This window comes from Argentina anserina, chromosome 6 (assembly GCF_933775445.1).
Source record: "Argentina anserina chromosome 6, drPotAnse1.1, whole genome shotgun sequence".
NCBI lineage: Eukaryota > Viridiplantae > Streptophyta > Magnoliopsida > Rosales > Rosaceae > Argentina > Argentina anserina.
The window spans coordinates 32518164-32538040 of NC_065877.1; the positions used below are offsets into that span (position 1 = coordinate 32518164).

The window sequence follows — 19877 nt, forward strand, 5'->3', positions numbered from 1 at the left end:
TGATCTCACAATGCATATTCAATAAAAACAACAAAGCAAGTAGAGGATGGTGCTTGAAAATTGATCATCATGTGGTACGAATTCCCTCACTGATAACTAGATGTATAGGTGATGATTCTGATTAGTCTAGTCTTTTTTTCGCACACTCAATCAACTTTCTATCTAATTGTGCTTCGTTATTAGATCTATATTCAAACTTCAAAGGACATAGAATATAACAAGAAATACAACTTGAGATTATTGATAAGTTCATTCTTCATCTGCCCTTTGCATTCCCTCTTAGATCAGTGATTTTGTGAAGCAGTTGTAGGTGAGCATGCCGGTCTCAATACTTGTGCTTTGAAGCTTCAATTCCACATATACTCGTGAGATCGATCTTGGAATACTATAAGTGCTAGTGTAATAGCTATATATTATTCTATTGATCATCAAAAGTTAGATCACTTGGCTGTATGTAGAGTTAACGAGTGTCTGTATTCTAATACTTGTGATCTAAGAGAAGTATAATTCAATCACATCGTGGTTTTACACTGTGATAAACACTTCAGTCGGCTTGTGTTTCTATATTCCAGTAATGTTGGTTGTTGCTGCTTAGCTCCTTTCTGCAGTCAATCTCTAACAACATTACTGTAAGTTCCATCTAGTATTTCTCAACGAATACTAGTCTCAGACTAATCAACGATAGCTTCACCTCCAGAAGAAGCTTACAACTCATTAGTTTACCCCCATCTATCTGAATGATTGGTCTCGACTCGGATTTAATAGTTTTCCTTACATCTTTCAAACGAAACTTCCAACAATCAGAAAATTTGCCGAATCAAAATATTATGTACAAGAAGCAAGACTCAACGATCATGAGAAGTTGGTGTACATTAAACACTACTCCAACCATTACGCAAAAAGGAAAACTTTCTTAAAAGCATGAGCAATGTGCACTTCCTAGTTCGGAAAAACTTGCATCCAACCTAATATGTATGTGTGTGTCCGAACTCTCTTTCATTTGCACACTTTATGAATATAAATATATGATCTTAACCATTCAAAAATTTAGTTTATCAATAAAAATCATTCATGTAAAAGATCAATGTAAGTAAAAATCGTTTTCTCGGTCAATTGCATTAAACAAATGAATAATCATGGTGAAAGTTAGTAGGCTCATAATCAATTGTTAATTTGTTTGATACAATCGACCAAACAAACGATTTTTGTTTACATTGATCTTTTACGGAAATGATATTTATTAATTAACTAAACTTTTGAACAGTTAATATCATGTAGTTGTTTTTCCTAACAGTATAAATGAAAGAGTGTTCGGATACACACATACAACCTAAATTGGACACAAGTTTTTTACTCCTTCCTAGTTGTCACAAGAAACATCACATGTGAATTTGAAAAGTTGTCACCAATCGATCTGTAGTATCAAGTCTATCAGGAGTCGACATACTGTACTAACAAATTCAGGAAATAGTTTATCCAAACAATAAAAGTGGGCACTCTAGAACATGATCAACAGCTTTTTATGGTTTGGTGATGAAACTGATTTACAGTAACACGATGCAAAGATTATCCTTGACTGAAAAAAAATGGGTCTTGTGAGCCCAAAGGCTTGTTGGGTCCATAATCCGCAAGGGTACAAAATTTCAAATAAGTGAAAAGTGCCAATTTTCGGGTCGGTGCGAGAAGAGTTCAAAACGGCAAAGCAACAATAAAAACCGGAGCGGAATATTAAAGTTAAGAGGTTGGGGCTTTTAGGGTTGTTGTTCATTTCCTCGTTCGTGTCATTGACTCCTTGTCAACGCCAAATCTGTAACTATGATGCTATAGCCATTCTGGGTTTCGATGCTCTGTTTTCCCTAAGCCCTCCCCTAATTTGAGAACTGAGACTCTAAGACTTGGGAGTCGCGGAGCAGAACAAGGTAACTTGTCGGTGTTTCAATTTCTGTTCGAATTCTACCGAGATCTGTCTTAATTTCTTTCACTGGGAGATATCAATTGCCAAATTTTGTTTATGGGTTTTGTTTCTTTGGTGCAGAATCTATGTGTGTTTGTGGGGTTATGTTGGTACTTGGTATTGTTTGGTTAGGTTATATAATTGTACCCATGTATGATTTTTTATGTTAGGTTTCTTGCAAACGTGGGTCACATGAAGTTTGTCAATTGGGTACTTAGAAACTGCTCCTGGGACTAAGTTCAATGATGATATGTCGTTTGTCATGCTGGGAACGGATTTATATTTACAGTGAAATTGTTTGCTGAGCTAAGGAATTAGCTTTGTAATAGAAATTGAGGTGAGTTTTGAAATGCGCAGTAGGTTTTCCACTGATGCAAGTGAAGCATTTGCCTTGTTTGAATATTCTGATTTTGCATATATACATTTAAGTTCGTCATGGCTGCTATATAGTTTCTGTTTTTCTCATTTAGAAAAATGAGGTGATTTTTTTTTGATGACGATCAATTGATATGTGCAATGGTGGAATTGTTAAGGATGAAAAATGCATTGTGGGTTAGTTTTTGATAGTGGCCACTATATGCAGAAGAGAGGGAGGCTAGGTCTGTATCTGAAGTTTCCATTAAATACCTACTGGGAGTTTTCATTCCGAGGGTACTCCAAGAGGTTGAGAAAATTCCATTCCAATTTCTTGTTTTCCTCTGAATGTTCTTGCCTTGCATTTATTAGTGCATTTAAGCATTAGTTTTATGCTGATTGCATACGATTGTGCATGAAGTTGTTGCTTTTCTCGTTGGTTGTTGTCATGGGCTTAGCATCTTAAGTAATATGCGTTTAATGACTTGATATATAACGTTTGTATAGTGAATTAGTTAGGGAAGAACTTGTTGCATTGGTTTTGTAGTGGCATCTCTACTTTTCCAAGTTTTGATGCGATGGTGATTGCATTCCAGTGCATGCCTGCATGGAGGGTTGTTTCTTTCACCGTAGCGTTTGTCCAGATGGGCTTAGCTTGGTCAAGTAATATCCGTGAGAAGCTAAGTTTTGGTAAATAAAGGTTATCTCTAAAATTCCTATTTTTATCAATGACAGGTATCTCATTGTATTCCTGTTCAGTACAACTTTGGATTGTATGACGAAGTTGAAGAGAAACCTTAGACAGGATCCTCTTCCTGTGGCCGAGACACTTGCAAGATGGAAGGAGTACAATGACAATCTAGATTCATCCATTGATGGGACTATACCAGCTCGCAAAGTTCCTGCCAAGGGGTCTAGGAAGGGATGCATGAAAGGTAAGGGAGGACCTGAGAATTCTCGATGTAACTACAGAGGTGTAAGGCAGAGGACATGGGGCAAGTGGGTGGCAGAAATCAGGGCACCTAATAGGGGAAGCAGGCTCTGGCTGGGTACCTTCCCAACTGCAATTGAAGCTGCTCTTGCTTATGATGAAGCGGCCAGGGCCATGTACGGTTCCTATGCCCGTCTCAACTTTCCGAAGGTTACAATCTCCAGTTACTCAACAAAATCTTCTGTTCGAGCAACAGTACCAGCTGCTTCCTGTGTAGCAGCTTCTGCAGGTTCCGAATCATCAGAAATATCAAGTCACTCTGAGGATTTCTCTCCGGATAAAGTGAATTCTCATTCACCTCAAGTAGTGAACACTGATGTGATCGATCTAAATCAAATGGATCTAAATCAAACTGAGATGGAAGAATGAAGAATCAGTTATTCGTGGGCATAAATGTATATGTATAGTATATACTTGGGGTTATTGTGGAGGGTGTTGGTTGTTCTTCATGGCTGATTAGCTATATGGTGGAGGGTAGAGATTGCGTTTGTATCTTTGTGATGACAGGAGTTTTGGTAACTTAATTTAAGCAATTTTCGTTTTCAGTGCTCATTTCGTTTCAATCTTAACATGTTGGAATTCTTAGTGTGATTTAAGGTCTTAGTTTGTCAATTTTTGGCAGATGATCTCCGTACAATTTCTGAACTTTGCCAATGCCAAAAGTTGACAAACGGATCAATATCTTCATGCCAAAAGTTTCAGGTCAGTTCTTATCCTACCTGGACTTGGTTTTGAGTTTTTTTTTATAATCATCTTCATGATACAAATAATATAAAGATAGTTAGATGACAAATTTGATTTTTTATTTATTTTTTTATGGAGGACTAGAATTACTCTAAACTCATGTCATAACTCATATCTGAAACCAATCTCTCTTTTGGAGCTGTGGTTGGGAACTTAACCATATGCTGTTGCTATGAAATAGAGATCTCAGGCAACATTTCAACCTTTGGTTCCCCTTATGCATTGCGTTGTGCCCTTGTCTTGCTGCGGCCTTCGTTACTGTTACTCAAATTTAAATTCACCTTGCGCTTTTCCGACGGTACTTCTTTGACGACATGTCTGCCGTTCTCTTACTCAGGCAAATCAAGTCTCAATAACCCCCAATAGCTTCCTCGATGGAAAAGGAAAACCAGAGAGAAAAAAAAACTACATTCTTATCTGATCCAAAAACGAATTCATATTGTATCCAAAAAAAAAAAACGAATTCATATTCGATTATTCGTATTTGATCAAACAATTTTCTGATTACTCTCACACAAAACAAAAAAATCAAATAAAAATTTATGACTAGGCCTAATAGAACCGACACATGTCACCGCCATAGAAACCTATATATACTCCAACAATCTGACTTCTTCACAAAACTAATTCCAAAATCCAAAACCCACCACCACTAAAACAACCCGCCCTAAAATCCCAAAAACCCTAAATCGCAGTTCAACGATTTCTGATCTCACAATGTCCACCAACGCCGAGATTCCACCGCCGATGACCTGCGATCCGTCGATTCCGTCACCTTCCGATCCGGAAGAGAAGGCGCACAGATGGCAGCAGCTCTCCACCCGCCGCAGCGAACGACGCGTCGTCGGTTCGCAGAAGGAGGACATGCCGCCGGAGCACGTGAGGAAGATCATCAAAGAGCACGGCGACATGTCGTCCAAAAAGTACCGGCACGACAAGCGCGTCTACCTCGGCGCCCTCAAGTACGTGCCCCACGCCGTGTACAAGCTCCTGGAGAATATGCCGATGCCGTGGGAGCAGTTGCGTAACGTGAGGGTGCTGTACCATATCACCGGTGCGATCACGTTCGTGAACGAGACTCCCTGGGTCGTGGAGCCCATCTACATGGCCCAGTGGGCCACAATGTGGATCATGATGCGGAGGGAGAAGCGCGATCGCCGCCACTTTAAGCGGATGATGTTTCCGCCGTTTGATGATGAGGAGCCTGTGTTGGATTACGCTGATAATTTGCTCAATGTTGAGCCGCTCGAGCCGATTCAGCTTGAGCTGGATAGGGTGGAGGATTCAGCAGTTTACGACTGGTTTTATGATTACAAGCCGACCAAGCTGACCAAGCTGATCAACGGTAAGAAGTGGCAGCTCTTGCTGCCGATTATGGAGGCTCTTTAGAGGATATCTGGACAGGTAATTTCGGACTTGACTGACCGGAACTATTTTTACTTGTTTGATAAGGAGTCGTTTCTGACAGCCAAGGTATTGAATATGTGTATACCAGGTGGGCCGAAATTCGAGCCGTTGTTTAGGGATGTGGAGATGAAGGAGGAGGATTGGAATGAGTTTAATGACATCAACAAGCTCATTATCCGGTCTCCGATGAGATCAGGGTACAGGATTGCATTCCCTAATATTTACAATAACCGGCCGAGGAAGGTAAAGCTATCTGTATATCACACACCAATGGTTATGCATATTAAAACTGAGGATCCTGATCTGCCTGCATTTTATTATGATCCGTTGTTAAACCCGATACTGAGCACTAACCGGAGTAGTTGTGCTAGTTGTGAGGAAGATGATGATTTTGTTTTGCCTGAAGGAGTGGAGCCTCTTTTGAGTGATACTCAGCTATATACTGATACCACAGCTGCCGGATTTCCCTGTTTTTTGCACCACGGCTTTTTAATATGAGGTCTGGTCGGACTCGTAGGGCAGAGGATATACCTCTTGTGTCAGAGTGGTTTAAGGAGCATTGTCCTCGGTCATATCCTGTCAAAGTTCGAGTCAGCTATCAGAAGTTGTTGAAAACTTTTGTGTTGAATGAGGTGCATCATAGGCCTCCCAAGGCACACAAGAAGCGGGACTTGTTTTGTGCGCTTCAGGGTACCAAGTTTTTCCAATCTACTGAGCTTGATTGGGTTGAAGTGGGTCTTCAAGTCTGTAAGCAGGGTCATAACATGTTAAATTTTGATGATTCGTAGGAAAGGTCTGAACTACCTTCACCTTGATTATAATTTTAATCTCAAGCCTGTGAAAACCCTGACAACAAAGGAGCGGAAGAAATCTCGGTTTGGTAATACTTTTCATCTGTTGCGTGAAATCTTGCGGTTGACGAAGCTTGTAGTTGATGCCCAGGTTCAATTCCGTTTGGGTAACGTTGATGCCTTTCAATTGGCGGATGGTCTGCAATACATATTTTCTCATGTTGGTCAGTTAACTGGAATGTACCGTAACAAGTACAGGTTGATGTGGCAGATTAGAATGAAAAAAGATTTGAAGCACTTGATTTACTACCGTTTCGATACTGGGCCAGTCGGGAAAGGGCCAGGACGTGGATTATGGGCACCAATGTGGAGGGTGTGGTTATTCTTCCTTCGTGGCATGGTCCCTCTTCTGGAAAACTGGTTGGGAAGTCTGCTTGCTAGACAATTTGAAGGGCGCCATTCTGTGGCACAGACAGTAACTAAACAGCATGTCGAAAGCCATTATGACTTGGAGTATCGAGCAGCTGTCTTGAAAGATATTCTGGATGCCATGCCAGAGGGCATGAAGCAAACTAAGGCGGAAACAGTAATGCAGCATCTTAGTGAGGCATGGCGTTGTTGGAAAGCAAATATTCCTTGGAAGGTTCCTGGTATGCCGACTCCCGTGGAGAATATAATTCTCCGTTATGTCAAGTCCAAGGCAGATTGGTGGACAATTAGTGCTCACTATAACCGTGAATGAATTAGAAGAGGTGCTACAGTGGATAAGACTGTTTGTCGAAAGAATCTTGGAAGATTAACTCGCCTTTGGCTAAAGGGAGAGCAGGAACGACAACACAATTATCTCAAAGATGGCTCATATATTTCTCCGGAAGAAGCAGTAGCAATTTACACAACTGTGCATTGGTTGGAATCAAGAAACTTTCAGCATATTCCATTTCCTCCTTTGTCTTATAAGCATGATACCAAACTACTTATCCTTGCTCTGGAGAGGTTGAAGGAATCTTATACCGGTGCAGTAAAATTGAACCAGCATCAAAGAGAGGAGTTGGGTCTCATTGAACATGCCTATGATAACCCCCATGAGGCATTGATGCGGATAAAACTTGATCACAATGTGCCTTCAAAGACGTGAGCATAGAGTTTATGGATATGTACAGCCATCAGATTCCAGTTTTTGAGATTGACCCTCTTGAGAAGATTACAGATGCATATCTTGATCAATATCTATGGTATGAGGCTGACAAACGTCAGCTCTTCCCAAACTGGATCAAGCCTGCAGACTCAGAGCCTCCTCCTCTTTTGGTCTATAAATGGTGTCAGGGAATAAACAACTTAGAGAGTATATGGGACACAAGTGAGGGGGAGTGTGTCGTGATGCTTCAGACAATGCTTGAGAGGCTTTCTGAAAAGATTGACTTGACACTGCTTAATAGGCTTCTACGTCTTGTTGTGGACCACAATATTGCAGATTATAATCATTATATCACTGCAAAAAATAGTGTGGTATTGTCTTACAAAGATATAAGTCATACAAATTCATATGGTCTTATTCGTGGTCTCCAGCTTGCATCATTTATCACGCAGTATTATGAGCTTGTTTTAGATCTTATGCTTCTTGGATTGACTCGGGCCAGTGAAATTGCAGGTCCGCGGCTGAAGCCAAATGAGTTCCTGACTTATGGGGACACAAAGGTCGAAACTCGTCATCCTATCAAGCTGTACTCTCGATATATAGACAGGGTGCATATTTTGTTCCGCTTCACGCACGAGGAGGCTCGGGACCTTATCCAGCGATATCTTACTGAACATCCAGATCCCAATAATGAAAATATGGTGGGATATAATAATAAGAAGTGCTGGCCAAGAGATGCAAGGATGAGGCTCCTGAAACATGATGTCAATCTTGGAAGGAGTGTCTTTTGGAATGTCAAGAACCGTCTCCCTCGATGAAGGAAGGACCGGGTCAGGTTCATGTATTAGAGCAAAAATTGGGTCGGGTTGGTGGCCCAAAGGGTCTAAAGCTGCATAAGGGAATATATCTTCATGGAATTTAACATCCCGACTGGTAAAAATATTTTTTGTAGACAAATTATATAGCTTAAAAGCCTTTTGACCAACCAGATACCCGATAAAGAGGGATCAAGTAGCACGTTGATCGAACTTATGGGAAGGATGAACATTTGTGGTATAAGCTAGACACCCAAAAACACGAAGATGAGAAAATGAAGGAGGTTTGGAGTAGAGTAGTTCGAAAGGAGTTTTGAAGGAATGAAGACGTGTGGGTAACCGATTGATGATGTGAACGGCTGTAAGTGCACCATCACCCCAAAATTGTGAGGGAAGGTGAGCATGGAATTTTAATGCCCGAGAAACTTGGAGTATATGACGATGCTTACGTTGCACAACCCCATTTTGTTGAGGTGTGTGTAAACGCAAGAATGATCACTGTGAAAAATTTGAATGCGAGAGTTGAATTGCGTAAGAGCATAGTTAAAAAACGCTTTATGAGAGGTTGTGCTTCACTCTTATCTCGCATTAGAAAAATCCAAGTAAAATGTGAATAGTCATAAACTATTGTGAGAAAATAATGAGCACCATAAAGTGAAGGATGTTGATAACGACCCCTAATGTCACAATAAATAATTTCAAAATGTTTATTCGAGGAAATTTTGCTATTATAGATAGGTAAACGACTTTGCTTTGCCATATGACATATGTGGCAAGATTTATTTGATTGAATGAGAAAATTCAAAATATGTTTAATGATGAAACCTAAGCATGGTGAAGACACATGTCCGAGACTATTGTGCCAGAGATCGGTGGAGGATATAGAGAGGTTATAAGTAGATTTTTTGGTGGTGGAGGTAGGTTGGTTCATGGACTTCTCCGTCGCTAAGGCCACTAAATAGTATGATCCATCATGTTGTTCACCCAAACCAATCATCCTCCTCGTAGCCAGATCCTGCAATATGCACCAATAAGAATAAAAAGTCACTGAACAATTTATGCCTCTTGTCAAACGACTAACTGACATCAAATCAACTTTAAATTTTGGCACAGATAACACATCATGGAGGTAAAAATTAGAACTTAAGGGCAGTGATCCTTTTGCGATAATAGCAACTTTATCCCCACTTGGTAATAAGACCGGAGGCAAGGAACATCGATTATCAACATGAATTAATTCAGTTGATGATGAAATATGATCGGTTGCCCCACTATCGATAATCCAATTGCTGGAGGCAACCTTGGACAAACCTGGTTTAGTTGCAGCATTAGCTTTTGGAGTTACATTGACATGAGAGTTGGTTCTTGGAGACATACTGCTAATGGCTGCCAGAAATCGATTAAATTGAGCTTCAGGTAGAGTGACTGAAGGCCCATCATGAGAACTTACAACGCTAGAAACGTTGTTGGCAGATGGAACTCTAAAACCAGTGTTGAAATTCGACTTAGGAGTGAAAGTCTGCTGAGTTTGCTTCGCCTTTGAGTGACCAGGAGCATAGCCGATCTGTTCAAACCAAGTCTGAACCCAATGTCCAGGGTCGCCACAGTTGACACATTGAGGGCGGCCTCTCCCTGATCCTTGTCGCCGTTCTTGAGAACTGAATCTGCCAGAATGTGGCGGGGATTTGGCTCATATCTCCCCCTTCCCGGATGAAATTGGGCCTGCTACATTGTTCTTGATTTGTGAATCTGCCAGAGTTTCGGACCGCCATGGCCGCACTACCGCTAGACTCGGCTAGATGTGTAGCACTGAGTAGACGCTGCTTGTTGGCGGACTTTAGGCAAAATGTTCATCAAAAGAATCTGACTGCGAATAGCACTGTAAGTATCGTTCAAACCCATCAGAAATTGCATTAGTCTCTGCTGATCTCCTTGGGAGTTGTGTGAAACCTAAGAATAAGAAGTCAATTCATCCCAAAAACCTTTCAGTTTTGTATAATAAGATGAGATTGATTGTTGCTCTTGTTTATGACAAGCTATATATTGCTGAATCTCAAAAATTCAAGAGACATTACCTTGTGAAAACCGTTCATGTAAGTCCTCCCATATCTCTTGAGCCGAAGAGTAATAGGTGAGACTCTCAGCAATGTCTTGATTGACAACGTTGGTGATCCACTGCTGCACCAAGTCGTTGACCCGAGTCCCTGTCTTGTAGCCATCTAGATCAGTCTTTTCTGAAGGAGACTCAATTGTGGTATTGATAAAACCAAGTTTGTTCTTGAAATTCAAAGCTCGGAGCATATCCCTTTTCCAACCATTGTAGTTGTTCCCATCGAAGACTTTAGTAAGTAGGACCATGCCTAGTGATCATAGGGATGAGTATAAAAGGGATATGAGAGGGGAGATTTAGATTTTGATGATTATGTGGAATTGGGAGGAACTGATTTGCATGGTGAAAGAATATCATCATCACCAGCCATGACGAATGTATCTAGGACAACAGATGGCAGTGAGACATGAGGTTGATGTATCTAGGACAACAGATGGACATGAGGTTGATGTATCTAAGACAATAGATGGACAAGAGGTTGATGTATCTAGGACATCAGCCTGGGAAAGACCTGAAGGCTAATGGACAGGAGGTTGATGTATCTAGGACAACAGATGGCAGTGAGACAGGAGGTTAATGGACAACATATGACAGTGAGACAAGAGGTTGATGTACCTGAAGGCTAATGGACAACAGATGACAATCAGACAAGAGGTTGATGTATCTATTGTTGGTACTGTAGCTTCACAATGCTATAAGTGTTTCCAAACTGAGAATTGGACATATGAATGTAAGAACAAACGTGTTTACATCTCAAGACCCTCTAGGACTCATCAACTGAAAAATGTCTGAAGAGAAGATGTTTTCTTGGCTCTGATACCATGTAAAATAGAAGAAGAGAAATGACTGATCTTTCATTGATATTGCACTATGAGCTTTATACAGCAGTGAGAATATTCAGACAACTCATACACAACCTATTAATACACATAAGAAAGCTTTACAACTCATACACAACCATTTACTACACATAAAGAAACTTTACAATACATACACAACCTATTTCAATCAATAAGACATATTTGTTTCTCAACACCAAATTCACAATCGTAGGTTTACACTTTGGTGGTCTCCTACCATAAATCGAGCTAATGTATATGCTTGTTTTCAAGTGCAGCTGGATCTAACTGGAATATTTATGCATGGAAAAATACCAACCTTAAAGGTATCATTGATTCAGATATTCCGTGCACACTTGTGGCAGAAGATTCATGAAAGTGTTGTGATGGATCTTTGTCAGGTTTTGGATGAGCAGTTGGATGCTTTGGAAATTGAGACCGTGCAGAAGGAAACCATACATCCCAGGAAGAGTTACAAAATGAACAGCTCGTGTGCAGACATTCTCCTCTTTTCTGCTCATAAATGTCTAATGTCGAAACCTAGTATTGTGGCTGAGCCGAACGACGAGTGTGATCAGAAAACAAGCAGTAAGTACTGGATAGATGTGCAGCTACGTTGGGGAGATTATGATTCTCATGATATTGAACGTTACACCCGGGAAAAGTTTATGGATTATACGACTGATAACATGTCTGTTTATCCTTCCCCGACTGGAGTATTGATAGGTATCGATTTAGCCTATAATCTGCATTCTGCATTTGGGAACTGGTTTCCTGGGTCAAAACCACTAATTCAACAGGCAATGAACAAGATCATGAAGTCAAATCCAGCTTTATATGTGTTGAGAGAGCGCATAAGGAAAGGATTGCAACTGTATTCATCTGAGCCTACAGAGCCATATATGTCTTCCCAAAATTATGGGCTCTTCAGCAATCAAATTAAATGGTCTGTTGATGATACAAATGTGTATCATGTTTTGACGCACCGTACTTTTGAGGGAAATTTTGTTACAAAGTAACAAAACCCATCAATGGTGCTATCTTCATGTTCAATCCAGGGACTGGGCAGCTGTTCTTGAAGGTTCTCCACACAAGTGTGTGGGCAGGACATAAGCGACTTGGGCAGTTGGCTAAGTGGAAAACTGCAGAAGAAGTTGCTGCTCTTGTGCGTTCTCTACCTGTTGAAGAACAGCCAAAGCAACTTATTGTGACTCGTAAGGGAATGCTCGACCCATTGGAGGTTCATTTGCTTGATTTCCCAAACATTGTCATAAAAGGAAGTGAACTGCAGCTTCCATTCCAGAGTTGCTTGAAAATTGAGAAGTTGAATGATGTAATACTAAAGGCTACTGAGCCACAGATGTTTCTTTTTAATGTTACGATTATTGGTTGAAGAGTGTATCATCATACACTGCATTCTCCCGACTCATTCTGATTCGTCGTGCACTACATGTGGAAAAAGAGAAGGCAAGTATATTGTTGAAGCCTGACCGAACAGTCATTACTCAGCCACACCACATGTGGCCTTCTCTTTCTGATGAACAATGGAGGAAGGTTGAGCGTGCTCTTACAGATCCCATACTAAAAAATTATGCAACAAAGAATCATGTGAGTACGTCAGCCCTCACTCAGTCGGAAATTTGAGATATAATACTTGGAGTAGAGATTACTCCACGTTCTCAGCAGAGGCAACATGTTAGCATGAGTCAACAAACAACAAACAGATCTCACCAACCAAATCTATAGCCGTACTAATTGACAAATTTATATTTGGTTTCATACTTGATAAATAGTAGTTTAGATTTCTATAAATACCTTGTAATTGTTCATATCAATTAAGTAAGAATATATACCTTTCTTCTTGGTATCAGAGCCTCCGTGCTCTGTTTTTTTTTCTGGGCATTTTTTCCGGCAGGCTACTGCCTTCGTGCTCGCCGCTGCCTCCTCCCCTCCGGCGCTCCCTCACAGCTGTCCCCCGGCTCTCCCCGACGTCGTCCTTCACCTGAGCCAAGCCAGACGTCGCCGACACTCCTCCAGCGCTCCCGCTGATTCCCCTCGGCCCGACACCGTCCGCTCCGCACTCAAGCCGACGTCGTCCTCTCGTCGCCGCTGCGCTGCTGTTGCTGTCTCCGCGCCCCCCGCTCCGACGTCGCTCGCCGCTCACCAATCGCCGCTCCTCAGTCGCCGCTCTTCACCGGACGTCGTTCTCCTCCAATCGCAGAAAGTTTCCCAAAAATCAACCCTAAATCGACATAAATCGACATCTCCTTCCCGACCCGGTTCAATTAAAGCCCGGCCCGAACTCGACCCGGCCCATCCCAGAAACTGTGCGGCCCGACCCACTCGATCCGACCCGGATTTATCCCGGGTTCGACCCGGATTTATCCCGGGTTCGACCCGACCCGGATACGACCCGACCGGGATTAGACCCGACCCGACTTTGACCTGACCCGGCTTCAAATCCGACCCGCACAAGATCTGACCCGACCCAGAATTCATATCTCTTTAATGTCAGTGTAGGTGCACTGATAGTGAACGTGCACCGAAGACAGGTTCTTATCATTTTTTTGGTGTTTCCGCTGTATAATTCTTGATTATGTTTTTCCATTTCCTTTTCAATGGGTTCTGGAGACGAAGCTGATGTTCCGAAATTTGAAGTATCTGTCAAGAGTTCTGACAGTGGGTCCTTTGGGGGTACTAAACTCAATGGAACCAATTTCCGTAAATGGAAGCGACTTATGGCGGCTCATCTTCGCGGCATGCACAAGATGAGGCATGTAACCGGAGTCACTCAGGCTCCTAGTAAAGATGATATTATTGCCTACACTAAATGGGACGATGATGATGGCCTTGTGATGTCCGTCTTGTGGAAAGCTATGAATGACGAAATAATTGATCTGGTAGAGGCATGTGACACTGCGCAGGCAATATGGCTGACACTTGAAGGCTTATACACTAATGATTCTGATTTCATACAGGTTCATGAGTTAATGTGCACCGCTTTGGCGATGCAAGAAGATGGGCAACCGGTGGCGCAATATTTCACCAAACTAAGAAATATTTGGGCAGAGATTGATGTGAAACGTCCTTGCATGATCAAACATCAGGAGGATATTGTTTGGTACCAACGTGAGAAGGAGCTTGAGCGAGTTCACCATTTTCTGAAAGGTCTTGATACTAAACATAACAGTGCGAAAGGGGAATTACTCCGCCAGACCGAACCCCCTAGCTTAATTACAGCTTTCACCTATATCCGTAAGGATGAATCTCACCAGGAAAGCCTTCATCAGACACAAGTTGAAGTTTCCAGCCTTACTATTCATGCTAGATCTTCAGCATCACCCCTTCAGCAGGCCACTTCATCTCCACTTCATCACCGAGGACCACCACCAGGTTTCGGGAATCAGCCCTGCCCTCCTTGTTCTTATTGCCATGATACAAACCATGCTCGTGCAACCTGTTGGAAGTTGTATCCACACCTTAGGCCCCAAAAGCCTAATTATCGTCCTAAGGCAAAAACAGCTATTCAACTGGTCCAGGAACCAGATATTTATGGTGTGGTTGGACATGATCATCATACAGCAGGAGGAGCAACACCCATAGCATCAATAACTGGTCGTGGTAAGATTGGTATGACTTTACATATTTCTCACTTTAATGGTTTTGATACATGGATTATTGATTCTGGCGTCTGATCATATGACTTATGACAAATCTTATTTTACTATATTATCTCCTCCACCAGTATCATATGTTACTAATGCTAATGGTGAGGCCTTCCCCGTATTAGGGAAATGATAAGTTCGTATTACTCCCACAATAGAGCTTCACAATGTCTTATATGTACCTGCTTTATCTCATCATTTGATATCTGTCCCACAAATGAACACTGAAGCTAAGTGCTCTGTGACATTCTTTCCCATGTATGTGATATTTCAGGATCTTCTCACCGGGGAGTTAATTGGTCGGGGGTATCTACGGGGCAGGTTGTTTCATCTGGATCAGACATATGCGGGGGAAAAACCAGGGGCACAGTCCCGGATCGCTTTGCTCTCCACTTCTGATAAGCTAAGTGAAGTTTGGTTATGGCATCGTCGCTTGGGGCATCCTTCATTTAGTGTTATGAAAAAATCCATGCCTACTTTGTTTATTGATGTGGATGAGTCAGTTTTTCGTTGTGAAACTTGTGTTTTGGGCAAAAGTTATCGGTCTACTTATTCCCCTAGTACTTCTAATAAAAGTATTCTTCCTTTTGAATTAATTCATTCTGATGTTTGGGGACCCTCCAAAGAATCTACTGTGTCGGGAATGCGGTATTATGTGTCATTTATTGATGATTGCACACGTCTTTCATGGATTGTTCTTCTAAAAACCAAAAAGGAGGTTTTTCCAGCTTTTCAAGCCTTCTATACCACTGTCCAAACACAATATAATGCCACAATTAAAATTCTTCGTTCTGATAATGGGGGGGGGGGGAATATGTGAATCGTGTCTTTCAGGAGTTTTTTAACACACACGAAATTGTTCATCAAACAACGTGTCCTTACACACCTGAGCAGAATGGAGTTTCCGAAAGGAAAAATCGTCATTTACTTGATATGGCTCGGTGTATTCTCTTTAGTGCCCATATGCTTAAATACCTTTGGGGTGATGCTGTCATAACTTCCGCTCACCTCATTAATCGTCTTCCATCTCGTGTCCTTGAAGGCAGAGTTCCATATGAGGTGCTTGCTTCCCATGTTTCCTTACCCTCTTTTCATAATCTTCCAGCCCGTGTTTTCGGTTGTGTTGCTTTTGTCCATCTTCCAAAACATCAGAGGTCTAAGTTGGATGCCCAAGCGGTTAAATGTGTGTTCGTTGGATACAGAGGACATCAGAAAGGGTACAGGTGCTTTCATCCACCTACCAGACAGTATTATGTCACTATGGATGTTTCTTTCTTTGAGGACATGAGCTATTTTACGTCTTCTGATACTGCTCTTCCCGGGGAGATTTCATATTTTGAAGAACTGTATCATGGAAAGGGGGAGACAAGTCAGCCAGGAGATATGGTGCCAGGTTCGGTTGGGATTACTGATGTGTCAGCTACACATGCACCACCAGATGATTTTGGTATAATCAATCCAGAGATTCAGGTACCGGAAGCTGACAACACAACTGCCTCCCCTACTGTTATTTATACTCCTAACCAACGTTCCCCTGGTACAGAAGATCACTCATCTGAGGTTAGTAATTCTATTGGGACTAGTACTAGTGAAGCTAATAGTAGACAATATATCTTGCCAAATAGGTCTACTCGGGTCAGCCAACAAAAAAATATGAACCTACCCTTCAGGCTAAAGCTAAGTATCATGTGGCAAATTTTATGTCTACTAAAAGATTGTCTAAGTCATATGAATCATTTGTGAATCAAATTTCTGCTGTATCAATACCTAACAAAGTGCAGGATGCATTAGGAGATCCAAAATGGAGGAAAGCGATGGAGGAAGAGATGGAAGCATTACATAAGAACAATACATGGGAGCTTGTATCTCCACCACATGGCAAGAAGGCAGTGGGATGTCGTTGGGTGTTTACAGTAAAACATAATCCATATGGGTCAGTGAGCCGGTATAAAGCACGCCTAGTAGCAAAAGGGTTCACCCAAACATATGACATAGACTATGATGAGACTTTTGCACCTGTTGCAAAGATGAACACTATTCGGGTATTGTTCTCTTTTGCTGCTACCTTAAACTGGCCGCTTAGACAATTTGATGTTAAGAATGCATTCCTTCATGGAGAACTTACAGAGGAAGTGTATATGGATCTTCCTCCTGGATATGTGGCAGCTTCTCCAGATAACTGTGTATGCATGTTGAGAAAGTCTTTGTATGGTCTTAAACAGTCTCCTCGTGCTTGGTTTGGAAGATTTTCACAATTCATGAGGAAAATTGGCTACAGACAGAGTAATTCAGACCACACATTATTTCTCAAACATTAACAAGGGAAGGTAACAACCCTAATTATATATGTTGATGATATGGTAGTTACTGGTAATGATTCTATTGAGGTGGATAGATTACAAAAACAGCTAGCCACAGAATTCGAGATGAAGGACCTAGGTACACTCAAGTACTTCTTGGGCATTGAGGTAGCTCGGGGAAGTGATGGTATCTATCTGTGTCAGAGGAAGTACATCCTTGATCTACTAACAGAGACATGTATGTTGGATTGCACTCCAATTGAGCAAAACCATCGATTAGCAGAGCACCTAAATCAGGTACCTATTGACAAAACTCGTTATCAAAGGCTAGTTGGACGCCTGATTTATTTGTCACATACCAGACCAGATCTTGCGTATGCAGTAAGTGTAGTAAGTCAGTTCATGCATAATCCAAGTATGGATCACATGGATGCTGTTGTGAGGATTTTGAGGTATTTGAAGTCAGCTCCAGGAAGAGGAGTAATGTTTTATAATCACAACAATACCATTGAGGTTTGTGGTTTCACAGATGCAGACTGGGCTGGAAATATTACAGATCGGAGGTCCACATCAAGGTACTTTACTTTTGTTGGGGGTAATCTTGTTACTTGGAAGAGTAAGAAACAAAAGGTGGTAGCTCGATCTAGTGCTGAAACAGAATACAGAGGTATGGGGAGTATGCGAGTTGTTATGGCTTAGAAATTTGCTACAAGATTTGGGTGTTAAGCCTAAGAATGTTATGCAGTTGTACTGTGACAACAAGACAGCTGTTGATATTTCACATAATCCTGTACAACATGATCGTACAAAGCATGTGGAGGTTGATCGTCACTTTATAAAGGAGAAGCTAGATGCTAAGATCATTAGCTTTCCTTTTGTTCATTCGGAAGAGCAACTTGCAGATATACTCACAAAAGGAGTATCTAAGAAGGTTTTTTATGACTCACTTAACAAGTTGGGCATGGTCGATATGTATGCACCAACTTGAGGGGGAGTGTTAGCATGAGTTAACAAACAACAAACAGATCTCACCAACCAAATCTATAGCCGTACTAATTGACAAATCTATATTTGGTTTCATACTTGATAAATAATAGTTTAGATTTCTATAAATACCTTGTAATTGTTCATATCAATTAAGCAAGAATATATACCTTTCTTCTTAATAGATGGCAGAGATTGCGGAACAAAATAGAGATGCAAGTCAGCTAACAGCAGTCACCACTAGGACCACAAAGGTGGATGTAGATGAGCTTATTACCACCACTACGAGTCAATATGAGCAAGCAGCATTCAGGTCCAAAACCGATTGGCGTGTGAGAGCAGTATCAGCTACAAATCTATATCTTCGTGTCAAAAATGTATATGTGAGTTCAGAAGATACAAAAGATATGGGGTACACTTACATTATGCCAAAGAACATTTTGAAAAAGTTTATCTGTGTTGCTGATCTGAGGACACAAATTGCTGGTTACTTGTATGGTATAAGCCCACCTGACAACCCTCAGGTCAAGGAAATCCGTTGCATTGTGATGCCTCCACAGCGGGGCACCCACCAGCAAGTTCATCTTCCAGCTTCCCTTTCTGAGCATGATCTCCTCTATCATTTGGAACCTCTGGGATGGATACACTCCCAGCCAAATGAGGATAGGGAGAAATGTGTTATTATGACCTGCGCTTTTACTCCAGGTTCCTGCTTGTTAACTGCATATAAAGTTACTGCATCTGGTTATGAGTGGGATTGTTGTTCTAATAAGAACACCAGAATAAACAGTAATCCACTAGACGGATACCTTCCAACTCATTATGAGAAGGTCCAGATGCTTCTCAGTGACCGCTTCCTTGGTTTCTACATGATTCCTGATAATTGTCCTTGGAACTTCAATTTCATGGGAGTGAGGCATGCGCGTGACATGAAGTATGGCGTCAAGCTTGGACAACCGAAGGAGTTCTATCACGAGGAACACCGACCAACCCATTTCATGGAGTTCGGCGAACTAGATAAGGATGATCCGATGGAGCTAGATCAAGATTATTCTTACGCATAGTCTTCGGTTTTCCTGGTATTTTTCTCATGATAATCTTATACTTGCAGTGAGAGTGAGAGTAGTAGTGTATTTTCATCATATTTTGGACTGTTCCAGAGGATGCCTTGTTATCTTTTCTTAGCTCGTTTTCTTAATCTTATTTGCTGAGGATGGTTGTTCAGTTTATTTGCTTTAGTGGCTTTACTATGAATTAATAAAGCTGTTCAGATTGTTGAATTGTTCTCTTCATGTGTCCTTGAACTGTAATATGTACTTGCAGTTTTTACTTACAATTCATATTAGTTTATGACCTGCAATCTCTGTGAAATTGGCTGCGTGAAATTGTTGTGTTTTTGTAGTTTTTTTTTTGTGAGAATTGATGTTCTCTTGAGCATTGAAGACATTTTGGTGGATAGTATTGGCCACAATACATGGAGATGTGACTTTGAATTGTACGTGCTTTTTATATACACATAGGATTTGGAATGTGACTAAACTACAGTTTGGATAAAGACGTGATACATATTTTAAGCCAAGACATTTGACGTATCTTTGATATTATGGACTAAATTCAGCCGACAATTCAACTTCTTGCATTCATGATGCTAGGCAACATGGGACTCAGAATTTAAGGGCATGATTTGCATCCTTCAACTGATAAACGAAAGGCCAAAAGTATTATGTTTCAGGTTTTTGGTGAAGCAATTTTATTTGATATATTCTTTTTAATTTTGATCACAGTGAT

The 19877-nt window shown here is 41.2% G+C and overlaps 2 protein-coding genes and 1 pseudogene across 2 annotated transcripts; all 3 read left to right on the forward strand.

Moving 5' to 3' along the window:
* The first annotated feature begins 2328 nt into the window (after positions 1-2328).
* LOC126800707 (dehydration-responsive element-binding protein 2A-like) lies at positions 2329-3849 on the forward strand. The gene is made up of 2 exons (XM_050528114.1): positions 2329-2617; positions 3044-3849. Exons 1-2 carry the CDS (start codon positions 2496-2498, stop codon positions 3666-3668), a joined length of 747 nt encoding a protein of 248 aa, XP_050384071.1. The 5' UTR covers positions 2329-2495; the 3' UTR covers positions 3669-3849.
* A 734-nt stretch (positions 3850-4583) lies between these two features.
* On the forward strand, positions 4584-8269 carry LOC126800709 (pre-mRNA-processing-splicing factor 8A-like). The gene is made up of 2 exons (XM_050528117.1): positions 4584-5447; positions 5539-8269. The coding sequence occupies exon 1, from the start codon at positions 4761-4763 to the stop codon at positions 5430-5432; it is 672 nt and encodes a 223-aa protein (XP_050384074.1). The 5' UTR covers positions 4584-4760; the 3' UTR covers positions 5433-5447; positions 5539-8269.
* LOC126797331 (pre-mRNA-processing-splicing factor 8A-like) lies at positions 5526-19153 on the forward strand (annotated as a pseudogene).
* Positions 19154-19877: the final 724 nt, after the last annotated feature.

Bases quoted from the DNA above. Each gene is read 5' to 3' on its own strand.
- LOC126800709 (XM_050528117.1), top strand. From the start codon at position 4,761: ATGTCCACCAACGCCGAGATTCCACCGCCGATGACCTGCGATCCGTCG.
- LOC126800707 (XM_050528114.1), top strand. From the start codon at position 2,496: ATGCATTGTGGGTTAGTTTTTGATAGTGGCCACTATATGCAGAAGAGA. The intron at 2,618-3,043 runs GTTGAGAAAATT...TATCAATGACAG, and splicing joins TTCCGAGGGTACTCCAAGAG to GTATCTCATTGTATTCCTGT.